The sequence below is a fragment of the Silurus meridionalis genome, chromosome 8 (assembly GCF_014805685.1).
Source record: "Silurus meridionalis isolate SWU-2019-XX chromosome 8, ASM1480568v1, whole genome shotgun sequence".
In the NCBI taxonomy this organism is placed as follows: Eukaryota; Metazoa; Chordata; class Actinopteri; order Siluriformes; family Siluridae; genus Silurus; species Silurus meridionalis.
In genome coordinates this window covers 5,881,240-5,894,512 of record NC_060891.1, presented here as the reverse complement: position 1 = coordinate 5,894,512, position 13,273 = coordinate 5,881,240, and the positions used below count along the sequence as shown (strand labels likewise).

The window sequence follows — 13,273 nt, the reverse complement described above, 5'->3', positions numbered from 1 at the left end:
CCTAACAGCTGTTTTGTGGTTGGTCGAACCACATTTATCTGCAAAATGTGGCAGGTGGTTAAATTACTGAGTGAGTGTTTGCTTTTTTTTGTTCCCCCCTAAAGAGGTTGCTCAGAGATATACCACATGCCACTAGTAGACTACAAAAACCACAAGGAGGGGATGCCCTATGAATACAAGTTCCCGTTTCGCAACAGCAATGAGAAGTGGCCTCGACCCAGCGCTCCTCCGCAGACTGTGGTTTGCACTTCCCAGAATCGAAATCTCAACCAAGGCCAAGGGGCAACACTAAGCAAGACGGTGAATTCCGACTATGCCAGACGTGGTTCACTCATCCCTCGGAGTGTGTCCAGTGAAGGTCGTGCACTGAACGCAAAAAGGTAGCTCATGAATTGGTAATGAGCATCAGTAAGATTCTCCTGAGTAAATATAAGAATTCTGTGTAAAAAAAAAAAAAAAGTTTTGCTGTTGTTTGGATATTTAGATTCTGTGTTTATGGTAAAATCTCACTTTATAGTAAAATCATCTAACTTTTTTTTATTATTATTTTTTTTTAATCATCACAATCCTGTATCATGTTGCAAATAATGGAACTAAGATGGTGATAGTCAACCCTAAGTGGCATAAATCAATCAAATCAATAACATTTTGTTAAAAAAAAAAAAGTCTTTTTTTTTTTTTTCTTTTATATCAGCAGCAACCCAAATATTGATATGACAATGTGTATTGTTGAAAGCACTCTATAAATAAAATGCTATTGATCTAGTTCTCAGAGGAAGCATTCACTAGTCACTTAGACCCTATTTAAACATTGCTGGACACATCAACATGGGCTTAAGTTGGACAAAATTGCTGCTGATGCTGATTTTAACTCTGGTAATGCACTCTGGTGGCTTCCCGCTTTATTGCCGTATCTAACGCATTAGTTATCTTGTAAAGACTGCTGACTATTGATTATTACTTCGTCCTGTAATATAGTCTGTAGTGAAGCTAACGTTAACCCCATCCCTCTCAGGTACTCTCCAGGCTCCGATAACTACGCCCTGGCATGTTCCATTGTGATGGGCCGGTCTCCGCACACCCGCAGCTCCCCCAACAACCAATCATTCTCCAGTGACACCAGCACCAGCTCCACCCACTGGCGTCAAAAGTCCAATCCGGATGGGTAGGTGATGGACAATCCAATAAACACCCACCACAACAGCCAGATCTACCTGCAATAATATAATAATACAATAATGAAGTATAATCGGGTAGCGATTATTACTTCATTACAGCGCATGGACAACCTTTTTTCCTTATATATAATATTGTACATATTTTTATGTCTAGCATACATATTTTTATGTCTAGCAATTGTGGCACGGTTTCAGTTCAACCAGACTCGGACCATTACTTTCAGATAGTCTCAAGTTTGGTAACACTACGCGGTTTTTAGTCCACATGACTATATGACAATTTTCTTGCAAACTATTTTCTGTTTCAGACCAAACTGCCAGTGTGAAAATCCCTTTAGAAAAAGTGATATAAGTTAGGAAGCAAAATGGCTCTCAACCTAATTATCCTGCACCAGTCAGATTTGGATGAGTCTCACATAGTCACGGCTGGCAATAGTAATATTAACTCCGTAGCCTAATGAAGCTGGGAATGTAATCATTAATGTCACAACCTGCATTTCATGTTTCAGAGCAAACATTCAGTTTAGGGATTGGCAAACTGCACAACAGTTTTAATTACTCTGTCACTCGGGCGCTCTTTTGTCATGCATTTATTAATTCCTGCTACCAGATGATAGACACAAGAAACACTGGTACTTTTCCTGATGAATCCCTTGTGTTGAAGCAGTAGAGGAATCCAATAACCAAGATCCTGGTTCTTTTCTTGTGAAAATCATCGTCATTTAGTTGGGATTTACGACAACATGTTTACAATTTTTCTGTGCATTGCTCTGATTACATATCTTTTAATTTAAAAAGAAATAACTATTAGATTCTAAGTACAATTACACAGTCATTTAGAATAGAGCTTCATTTGAGAATGAATACAAAAGTCCTCTGATGAATTGCAATGTAAATAAGGAGGTTTTGCTTCTTCTAATCATTCAAAAGTTTGCTTAGCGTCTGTTTTATGTGTGCTTTTCCTGGCCTTATCCTCTTCAGGTTTAACGCGAACCGCAGCTCACCATTAGCTCCTGATCGCCAAATCGTGAGGGAGTGCGTGTGGGTTTCACCCAGCTGGGCCAAAATGGGGGAGGGAGAAGGAGCCAATCGGACACCATCAGGTAATCGAAAGTAGCGTTTGATTTTTTTTCTCAGAATGACTGTTTTATTGCAGGTGGTTGAAGATGTGTTATCAAGACATGTTTCAGCTTTAACTGGCGTATTTTATATGAGGTTATGACTTTATAGGTAAAGCAGACTTTGTTTCTAATATGAGCTCTATAAAACTTCTAGCTGTTCTCTGGGATTGAGATGTACTTTGTCCTTCCCTTTGAGCAAGACACTGATAAAACCAAGTTACTAGATTTCCTCAGGCTAGCAGATGATAAAAGCTGCGTACACACGCACACACACGCACACCGTGAGAGCAATGTCTTTGGCAAGGCAAAAAAAGTGTAAATGCGCTTGACAATGATTGCTTGCTAATTCTCTGTCACCCAACACACCCTCAGGTTTTCTCCATATATTTATGTTCTGGATTAACTCTGTTATTTAGACCTGACCAAAGTAAAGCCAGCCCTGATGAGCACTGACCAACATCCCAAAGATCCTAACACACACCTCTATCCAAACAAGGTGAGTCGAAAGTCTGGCCTCACGTATTATTTAAGTGTATACGTGATTTGCACACCGATCAATCCAATATCTCCCACTTCAGAGCGACACCGCATCCGTCGGCCAATCCAGCACCACCACGCTCTCCAGCCATGCCTCAAGCTGCACAGATACTGAGGAGAAGTGGTACGATTTGGATGGAAGGCTAGACTCGGATCTGAACGGCTTTACAACCGATTGTCCCCAGGGAGCTTCTGCTAATGGTGCTGGGGAAGCTTCGCCTAGGAACTTTGACTCCGTTCCAGTTAGCATCAACTCGAAGCTGAAAGAGAAAGCCTCAGCTCACTGGGGGGAGATCACCTCCGCCTGCCAGGCTCTGCAGGTCTCCCCAGCTGGCTCAGAGACTCCGCTTCACACAGATCTCTCTGAGAATCAGGCCAAAAGCCCTCTGCCTCCAGACACAACTTCCCATAATATCAGTGACACAGCCTCTCATTCAAGGTACACCTTCAAACGGTTTATATTTAGTGCACTGCGCATTCATTCGGACCTCAGGTTTCTATAATTGTTTGTCTTTATAAAGCCATGATGATGTTTTTAGTTTAAAACCTGATTGGTCGGAAGACGTTGGTACATTTTCTTTAACAACATGACCGACAGCTCTGATTTCATTTTATATTAATGACCGTCTTCTATGTTATTGATTCTTTAGTAACTTCCCAAGCACTGGGAATATAAGGCAGATGTGCCACAAAAGCCAGTTTGAAAAGAAAAATTACCATTAAGCCTTTTCACATGAGCAAGTGTGCAATACTGAATGCTCTCACGTTATTCCATATAACCACACAACCAGTGTGATATTAAACTTAAACTTCATTGCACGCATAATTTGTGCGTTTTTGTTAAAGGCTCTTCCGGTAAAAATTTTAAATGGCAAATGCAGACCAGCGGATTGTTTCACACAGTGCAATGTCTCATCGCTGATATAGGATTATGCCACACAAGGAACTCCACTCGACCATTCTGACTAGTGGACCACAACTGAATGCTGCAAAATAATTGTTGGAGACATTTATTAAAGACCAGGGGGTGTTTCCAGGACAAAAGAGTTTCAAGTTTCTCTGTAACATGACCGTATTTGAGCCGGTTTGGGTTTATGCTGTCATAGCAAAATAATCCATATTTCGCATAGTAGCATTTCCCTTCAGGTTTTATTCTGTACTTTGCATTACATCATATACTGGCACAATATGTGGAAGAGAGATAGAGAGAATTTTTTTTATTTTATTTGTTGTTTTTTCTGGTATAATTCAAAATTTTCAAGCATCATTTATGAAGCTCAGAGAGCACTAATGCTGTACAAGCCCCAGTTTATTATACTCTACGAAGACCTCTTGAAACATCTCAAACACCTGCACAATGTGTTATGGCTTAATATTTGTTTATTTAAAAGCAGGCATATGCTTTTTGCTGGCTTTAATTCACACGTAGTGATTTTGTGTTTTATTGTCTTTATATTAAGTGGGGATTTTTCTGCTTGGAGTAGGAGTTGCTGTCTTTCTAACACATCACTCAACATAAAGTGTGCAGTTCTTCATTGGTTGAGCTGTTTTTATGTTTAACAAGCACTAGCTTGTTTTTAGCAAAACGTGCATGCTTGCTCCATCTCCCGAGAGAAGCGAGACCACACAACTCACTCAGGAATGTGGAACTCAAGAATCTTGTCTTATGAAAAATCCTGACCTGTTTTCACCTCTAGCTGTGAAAAGTGTATTTCCCCCCTCTGAACAAATGACGAAGCTCTTTTACTGAACATGGTTTCCACTTTCAGGCAGTACAGTATTTTACTAATCATCGCTTCAGTTCTATTTTTGGCATAAAGCTACATTTATATCTGGCAACATGCTTCACTGATACATTGGAGTTTTACTACTGTGCTCGCTGTGTGCATGGTTTAAGGAAGGAGAGAAAGGGAAAGTATTGATTCTTTATACTCTCTTTGTGTCTGAAAGCACTCTGAGTTCAGTGCACTCGGGCAGTCCACCGAGCTCCACTCAGGAGGAATCAACCCCCTCTACCTCTTCCCCCACCCACCCATCCCTCTCTCCTGGAGCCAAGAGCTTCTACCCCCGCCAGGGAGCCACCAGCAAGTACCTGATTGGCTGGAAGAAACCAGGGGGCACCATCAACTCTGTGGAATTTGGTAGCAGTCGCAAGTAAGTCTTGTGTAAAAAAAAAAAAAAAAAAAAAAACTACTTCAGGAGAAACAGGGTAGTGTACATGGCTGTTTCCCCTGCACATGACTCCTGATGATTCATAAAGGGTTTGACCTTATAAGGTGAATCAGTTGCATTTGTCAAAGATGTGCAATACACAGTGAACTTAGTCCTTCTCAAGCAATCATGTGACGCAGACTCACAGAACTTAACTGCTTAAACTAGCAGTATAGGTGTTAGACTTGGAGTCCCATGAGTCACAGCCTGAGAAAACCGATCTCCTCAGCTGCCTTTTTCAATTGAGCTAAAGCTTTGACATTTCCATCTTGTGGTTAGATGTTTCGTTGTATGCTCCAAAAGAACAAGGAGCCATAACGCAAAAGGGTGTAATGTATATTAAATGCACTTAATTACAGTGTAGAAAATGGTTTTACTTCTGTTTGTTTAAAATTATATATATATATATATATATATATATATATATATATATATATATATATATATATATATATATATATATATATATATATATATATATACACACACACACACACACACACACACACACACACACGGAATGCAAAATTATCAAAAGACGAAACCAATAAAAGGAATTCTGACCAATCCAACCACCCTCTTACCAAACGTTTGACCCATCCTCTGCTCCTCCCTTCCCACAATACCTGAGGAGCCTTGACGGCCTGAGGAGGCTTTTTGTTTGTTTGTTTTTTAATTCAGTCAAGGGTTGAGATTAGCAAGTAAGGCCTTCTAGACGCACGCAATGCTACTGCAAACACTCCACATACACTCTGCAAGAGCTTAGAGATATTTTATTGTGACTATTGTTTTGTTTCGGAACACCAGGATGATTTCTTGTACAAATAAGCACATGCCAAAAAGCGAATGTATGATTTAGTATTCGATATCGTTCTTGTCGTCACATGCCCATTGGTTTCCTTTCTCTTTTTTGTGTCATACACCCCCTCATGAACACTCAGACCTACAGGTAACCTTGCAATAGACTCCTATTATCTCTTCATCTCTTTATGTCTGGAATATTTGTACTGTTTGTCTTATTTGCTTGCGTACCATGTTATCTATGTATTAAATCCATTGCTCTCCATGATTTCAATCTAAACTACTCTGTTGCTAAGAATGGCTCTTAATGCTTGGAGTTTTCCTACATGTGCATATGCGCTGCTAGCATAGCTGATTGAACCCCACCCCCAATAGTGAGCTTGCAACGTTGTGCACTAGCCAGTACCCAGAGGTCGTAGCTTTCCTACATGGACGTCTCAACAATAGAGAGTCCCCTTCTGCATTATCTGTGTTTGTGGTGTGCACCTTTCCAGAGATATATAAAATGTCTTGCTAAGAGCTCATAATCTTACCCCAAGCGTTCTGAAGGAAGTTTAATGTCTTCATCAGCTAAGCTCGATAAAAAGCCGATTATGAGATCGTGCCCTTGTCTTGGAGTGCCTTTAAAACCTCCAGTCATCATTTCAACAAAAAGACTGAGAAAGCAGCCTTTTATATAATTGCATGTGTACCTTGTGACTGAATGTTTCTGTCAATCAAAACTCGTGTTACAATCCGGCTGGTATGTCGGCTGCTTGTCTGCATTTGAAGGAAGACCCCGAAGAGCTCCCCTGCCTGAATAGAGACTGGCTTGCTGGGCGGTGCGTCATCACCTTAATTGGATTTATTTGCAAAAATATTAACTTTTAAGTGATGAAATAAAAGCAACCTAACCAGGATAAAGCAGCTAGTGAACATGAATGTGGCAGAGCACCCCGCTGTTTCAATGTTAATGAACATGGCCTTTTTTTGTTTCAAGAATGCGATGTGTGACCACCCGCTGTCGAGGTGTTTTGTTGGGTTTTGTTGGATCCCAGTCCTAATGCACAGCACCAAGTTACATCAGGGTGTTTTTTACGCTTCTGGAAGTTGCCTTGGAAATTCTGTATTTGAAAGTCAGAGCTGGTTCATCTGGGCTTCATCACGCCTACAGAGGTCTACTCTTAAACTTCTATTACAGTACAGTACAGTAGCATGGACAGCATTTACTCTATTTTGAGAAACCTTTAACTCCATAATACTACGATTTTAAACCTGTCACTACATGTAATCGAGTCTAAACATGTACATACATGTACATATCTTGTCATTACTATTTACTCATCCTGTTTAGTGAGTGGAATGTGGTTCCGGCATTTGTGCAGTGGGGAATGCTTCAGCTCAACCCATGTGATGAGATAACGGAGGACACCGAGTTGCTTTATTAAGCGATGTACATATCTGTGGTCTTATATCCTATAATAAGGGTCAAGGAGATTTTGTATGATAACATTCAGCGCATTCTTGCTTATTCTTTAGCTGTTTTCATTAGGATGGTAAAAATCATTATCACTTTAGGATGATGCAGTCAAGTTTATTTCTATAGCGCTTTTCACAACAGACATTGTCTCAAAGCAGCTTTACAGAAATCAACAGTCAAGGTGAATGGTGTGTATTTATCCCTGATGAGCAGCCGTGGCGACTGTGGCAAGGAAAAACTCCCTTACATGTTATGAGGAAGAAGCCTTGAGAGGAACCAGACTCAAAAGGGGAACCCATCCTCATTTGGGTGACATCAAAAGTGTGATCATTAATCTTTAAACAATGCAGAACACTAGAGAGTGAGAAATATCATGAGCACTGGAGCGTGTGATTATGAGTAATGATCTTGCTACAGACTTATACAGTCATTGTGGTTATAAAACTAGGAGCTACTGAGCAACTTATAAAATAGCTCAACATTTGAGATCATCACAGATCCAACACCAGCTTCAACACCAGCATCAGTCGAAGAATTGTCATAACTTATCACATTTTACAGATTGGCCTGCATTTATGAATATGAATGAAATACACAGCTTGCTCATTGGGAGTGGCCCAATTACCCGTTGAGGTTTCTGCCCGCATAAGACAAGCAATGGGCCTTCAGTCGTCTCTGCAGAAATCTACTAAAAGCTACTAGTTCAGTTGAGGAGCTCTGTGACATGGTCAAAATTGTAAAGATCATTAATATTAAGTAATACAATGCAGCAATATCCGGTGTTGGCCGAAAGAGTTTCCCTATTGACTCTCTCTCAAGGTTTCTTCCTTGTATTTATGGAATTTATTTTCTCGCCAGGTTTGCTCATTAGGGATAAATTTCAATCAATATCCAGAGGTCTATAATGCTGCTAAAATGTTCACTGTTCAGTCAATTGAATTTCTGTACCATTTTCGAACATGTGGTCAAGCGGCTTTTGGCTTTTTCTGTCTTCTCTGATTCAGGCGGCATCAGAGCGATGGCTATTTAGGTGGGCAGCCTCAGCTACGGGCCACTATGAAGATGAGCCAGTCCCCTCAGCCCACTCCAAAATCCACTGTAGAGGAGGATCTAAAGAAGCTAATCACTCTGGACAGCCCTCCGCCTAGCTGTAGCAAAACTAAGGTACTATGAATTTGATAACACACTAGTTCATAAATGCAGTTTCAATTTCTGAATGGATGCAGCAGCAGCGTGTGCACCGATTGGCCTGTGCTTACTGTGCTTTCTCTGGTCTTTAGCCCTTATTCTCGCTCTCCACGACAAGTCCCCGTTCTTTACAGCGGACCTTCTCCGACGAGAGCATCTTTAGCGGCCAGAGGGTGCTCACAGCAGCCCGTCAGAGTGCCAACCTGTTCGGTCGCTCCACAATGCCGCGCTCACCCAGTGCCCGTAGCTCAACGCTGCACCATTCGTCCTACACACACGGAGCCAAATCGCTGGGTGAGCTTCAAACTGGAGAATCTATTTTTTTTTGGAAATTAGAAAAAGAGTTTTGGAAGTTAGTACTACTCAATTGCAAAAACGAAGAACATTTGAAGTAAGATTTTGTCATTTGCAATTATCTTTTACCTTCTTGCTATGTAAAAAAAAAAGATTTTAGTTTGTGAAATAATATCCAATGATGTTTCCATGTCTACAAAAGTGAGGTTTTACTACGTCTACCTCTAGCCGGAGTATCTGAATCATGCTGGGTGTTTTTTTTTGTTCAGACAGAGATAATGGAGTAAGATAGAGTAATAAATTGATCTAGTGGTCACAGCGAAAATAAACATTGTGCCATCTTTCCCCAGTACCTAATGGCTATATATATTTTGTTAGCTGAGTATCTGTACTGTTTGCAGTGACCAACATCTATCCATCCATCTTTTGCTCTTTCACTAGGTGACCTCACATTTACAGAGGGCAGTGTTTTTGAGGCTGCACCATCCAGGAAACAGCAGCAGGACCCCGGCCTCATCCCCCTTCCTGATGCCAGCGCAGACAGCGGACTCGATTGGTCCGACCTAGTGGACGCAGCCAAAGCGTTCGAAGGTATTCATGTTATCTTAGACCACTTTGTTCACAAATCTAAGCTGCAAAACTGCAGTTTGTAGTTCTTAATTTTGTATATAGACCTATAACGATGCTTGGAACTGATTTGAAAGATTCCTGTATAATAGAGACTCATTAGTATATTTATTTACATGTTTTTATTATTTTCCTAGGCCTGTTATCAGCTTCTGCTTTAGCCAGAGTCGAGCTGCTAAACTCTTTCTCTCTCTACCAATTACACTGCTTGCAGTTCACATATTAGACAGCAGAGGGCTCTAGAGATCATAACTTATTTTAATTGCAGCTATGTAAATGTGTTTCAAGAAGAATTCTAGAAACATTTGACTACTAAAGTACACAATTAGGGTCAATTATCTGAGTTAAAACTTGTTGATTTATAAGAAATGAAGCTTTTTTATAAATGTCCTGCTTTAAGGTGCCATTTCTATATGTAAGATTATTCAGCGTAGGAATAACATTGCTTCTTTTTTTTTCTTTTACTTTTGTTTTTACAGAAACTTTGTTCCTTTGGTTCATCTTTTAAACCTTTTAGCTGCCATTTTTCCCCCCAGCACTTATGTAATTGTCCCTCTTAAGTAGCTGTGTCTCTTCAGTTTGTTGGCTTGCTGACAAGAGAATAACTTTAGCATTAAACACTCCAGAGAGGAGGATGAGTGTTCCCTTCAAAAGCGGCGATTCTCAGAGGCATCGTAAAGCAATTCTCTCCGATGACGTTTCTTCTTTCTCTTTCCGTTCGTATCTGTAGTTCAAAGAGCAACATTCTTGGCAGCAAAAGACGCCACTTCTAGGTCAGAGACGCATTCTCCCGGCTCCCAGACGATGGAAACTCAGCCCTCTTTACAGCAGCACATCTCATTCAGGTGCATGGCTTGTCTTAGCATTGATACTGAAAAGTACTACTTGGTATTAAGCAAATGTTGCAGTGGTGTGGTGCGGTGCATTTCACATGTAATGGCAGTCAAAGCAAAGTCATAAACCTGATCATAATAATTTATGGTGTATAAATTGTATAACTTGTAAGTACTGAGACCCGCATTCTTCAGGTGTCCTCTTTGCTTAGGGGGGGTCAAGGTGCAATTCATTCTGTTTTTAAATACAGTCTCTGCTACGTGTCTGCACGGTCGGCTTGATCGCCGTCACAGATACTGAGTAAATAACATTGCAAACACAAGCAACTATTACATTTTACATTTATGCCATTTGGTCGATGCCCTTAACCAGAGTGGCTTACAACAGAGCAGTTAAGGGTTGAGGGCCTTGCTCAAGGGCCCAGCAGTAACCTACCGATCCAAAGTCCAATGCCTTAACCACTAAACAGACGTGCATCAGTGTTGCTGCGTTCCAAAAAAAATGGGGTCATAATCATATTCCGTATTCTATACAGCATTATTGAGGCATCCCTCAATATCTACAGCATAATAAATCTCATAATGCACGTTTCACGGTTATATGACAATGTTTTGACAAGTATATTGAAAACAAGATAAACATGTTTAACCATATTCCTGTGGTGGTGGTGTTCTCTGTGTTTCTGCTCAGTGAGAGTCCTGCCAGTCTGATTGGGAAGGTCAGTCAGCTGGAGTCTATGGTGAAACTGCTGCAGGAGGATCTGAAGAAGGTGGGCGAAAGACACCAGATTATAGGATGTAAAGCAGAATGACTGCGATTTGGTCTGTTAACCTGCACCACACAAGTCACCGGAGAGTTTTGAAATAAATTAGCAAAACCCTCCATTTCCCATCTATACGTTCACGTTGAAGCTAAATTTAAGGATTTAGATTAACCTTTTTTTTTGTGTATTCTTTTGATGTGCAAGAGCTTGATTTTGTGATCTTTTATTTGACCTAGGAGAAGGACGCGAAAGCCTCTTTGCAGGCCCAGATTCAGAGTCTGAGGGTCGACAATCAGCGGCTGCAGGAGGAATCTCAGAACGCCTTGGCCAAACTGAAGAAATTCACAGAATGGGTTTTTAACACCATCGACATGAACTGACTCGGTGACCCTCCAGTGCCATATTGCCACACTCAAAATACAATATGATTAATCACACGATGATTCAACAACATGAATCCCTACAGTCATACATATACTGTGAGGAGTCACGATCATATTTATATACATGAATGGTTATGGTTCTAAAGTGGTCATGGGGATCGAACTGAAAGTCATAATGAAAGCCCCCCTGCATGTGTTTCCTTTGTTCTGAATACTGGGCGGGTATGTGTGCATGCCCCCCCACCACCACTCCCACCCCACAGTACCAGGCCCCACTGAACCGTTTCATTTGGTTTATATAAGGAGTACTACTGTAGTGTAGGACAATTTCCTGTGCCTCGTTAATTTGCTTTATTGCTCACTTCCTCGCTGTTCTTTGGCTCTCTATAATGTGATGTTCTTAAACAAATTCTGTGGGTTCAGGGCTATAAAATGGTCATTTGCTCAGTCTATATAAATGTTTTTTATTTAAAAATTTTTTAAATGGCAAAGAAACGCTACGACCAAGTCCACTATGCTATGCAGTTCAAACCTGTGTGAGAATAACGGATATTAATAAACACTTGGAGACTGGTGGATTATGTGGTGGCTGCTTGAGGATCATGCTTGTTGACGACACTGTGGAAACCATTTCTAAGCCTTATTTTATCAGTTAGCAGAATTTCAAACTCACATAACCACTTTTGCGTTGTTGGTGCTTGTGAGACGGGTGTGCTCTCTTTAATTTTTAAAAATTTTTTTTAATAATCCCTAAAACAAATATGATTGAGATGTTCAGCTTGATGTATTTATGTGCAAAGGGACTACAGTCGCCTCGATTATACTTTGTCTGAGAGCCGAACTCGCGTTGAATTCTGACCGCGTTCAGATATGTTGCTTTCTCCTGTTGAACTGTTAAGATGAAAATAATATACTCATCTTAGAGGTACCTGGTCAGTGATACTCAATCACTCTTTAAGGTCCTTATTCAAAGTGACCACTATGAAAGATCAATGCGAATGTGATCTACGGCCTTATGAGTAACTTGACCTACTGTATATCAGCTACAGTACTTGTTTTACAGCAGGATGATGGAGTACTGGGAGACGGTTGGTGCCATCGGGTAAATATTTATATCTTATTGTGTATACAAATAAATTAACAGCCTCTCTTGTACAATTGCCCCATAAAAAGAAAACTTATTTTGAAAAAAATATTTATTTGTTGGATAGTCATTTTAAGATGTATTAAACCATTTTAAGATGTAGAAGCAAGGGGGGGTTTGGCAGAGCGCTATGTAGCTGTTGTAAATAATTTTCTTTTTTTTTTTTTTTTTTTACATTCAAATTTTTTTCCAACATTTTGAAATGTTGCCATCTATTGGAGTAAATGCCACATGACCTTCATTAAAAGGAGTCCTTAATCTCTCAAACTGATTTATAAAACGTGTTTTACTTTTCTTTAATCATTTTTATCTTTATTATAAAACAAAAATGACACCTGAAAAGACAGCGACATGGTTTTTTTTTTTCAAAGTCTTTAATCATTTCCTTGTTTTTTTTATTTTTTTATTGTGCTTGTTGAATCGACGTCACATTTCCCCCCTCGGTGTGTTTTTTCCCTCCCTTATTTGTATTGCTCTCCTAAAAGAGCTTATTTTCCGTTGTCTGAAATCTGACATTCTCTCTGCAGACATTACTGGATCCTCTTTCCTTTTGGAAACGTATCTCTGACGTGCAGTAGCATGTTGTAATATTTCCCTTATCCTTTGACATGTAAAGACATTTATTCCATTAAAAAATATTTTGTGCATTTTAAATGCTGTTGTCTGATTCATTCTGTATGTTGCCTAATGTACAATTTTGCAATAAAAAAGCTGAAAGAGTAACAATTTGAAA

At 40.0% G+C, this 13,273-nt stretch overlaps 1 protein-coding gene across 2 annotated transcripts in view; it reads left to right on the top strand.

Annotated features, from left to right (window-relative positions):
• The window catches only part of LOC124389952 (signal-induced proliferation-associated 1-like protein 1), a 52,015-nt gene extending 38,821 nt beyond the window's left edge, over positions 1-13,194 (top strand). Inside the window, exons 10-21 of one of the 2 annotated variants that reach the window (XM_046855572.1) lie at positions 105-380; positions 1,016-1,165; positions 2,160-2,281; positions 2,716-2,795; positions 2,878-3,275; positions 4,787-4,990; positions 8,312-8,471; positions 8,588-8,789; positions 9,231-9,380; positions 10,147-10,261; positions 10,941-11,019; positions 11,250-13,194. In XM_046855572.1, the coding sequence (XP_046711528.1) occupies positions 105-380; positions 1,016-1,165; positions 2,160-2,281; positions 2,716-2,795; positions 2,878-3,275; positions 4,787-4,990; positions 8,312-8,471; positions 8,588-8,789; positions 9,231-9,380; positions 10,147-10,261; positions 10,941-11,019; positions 11,250-11,393 (2,080 nt within the window). In that variant the 3' untranslated portion in view covers positions 11,394-13,194. The remainder of the gene's footprint in view (positions 1-104; positions 381-1,015; positions 1,166-2,159; positions 2,282-2,715; positions 2,796-2,877; positions 3,276-4,786; positions 4,991-8,311; positions 8,472-8,587; positions 8,790-9,230; positions 9,381-10,146; positions 10,262-10,940; positions 11,020-11,249) is intronic. The other variant, XM_046855573.1, reaches the window with a different exon arrangement.
• The last annotated feature ends 79 nt before the right edge of the window (positions 13,195-13,273 follow it).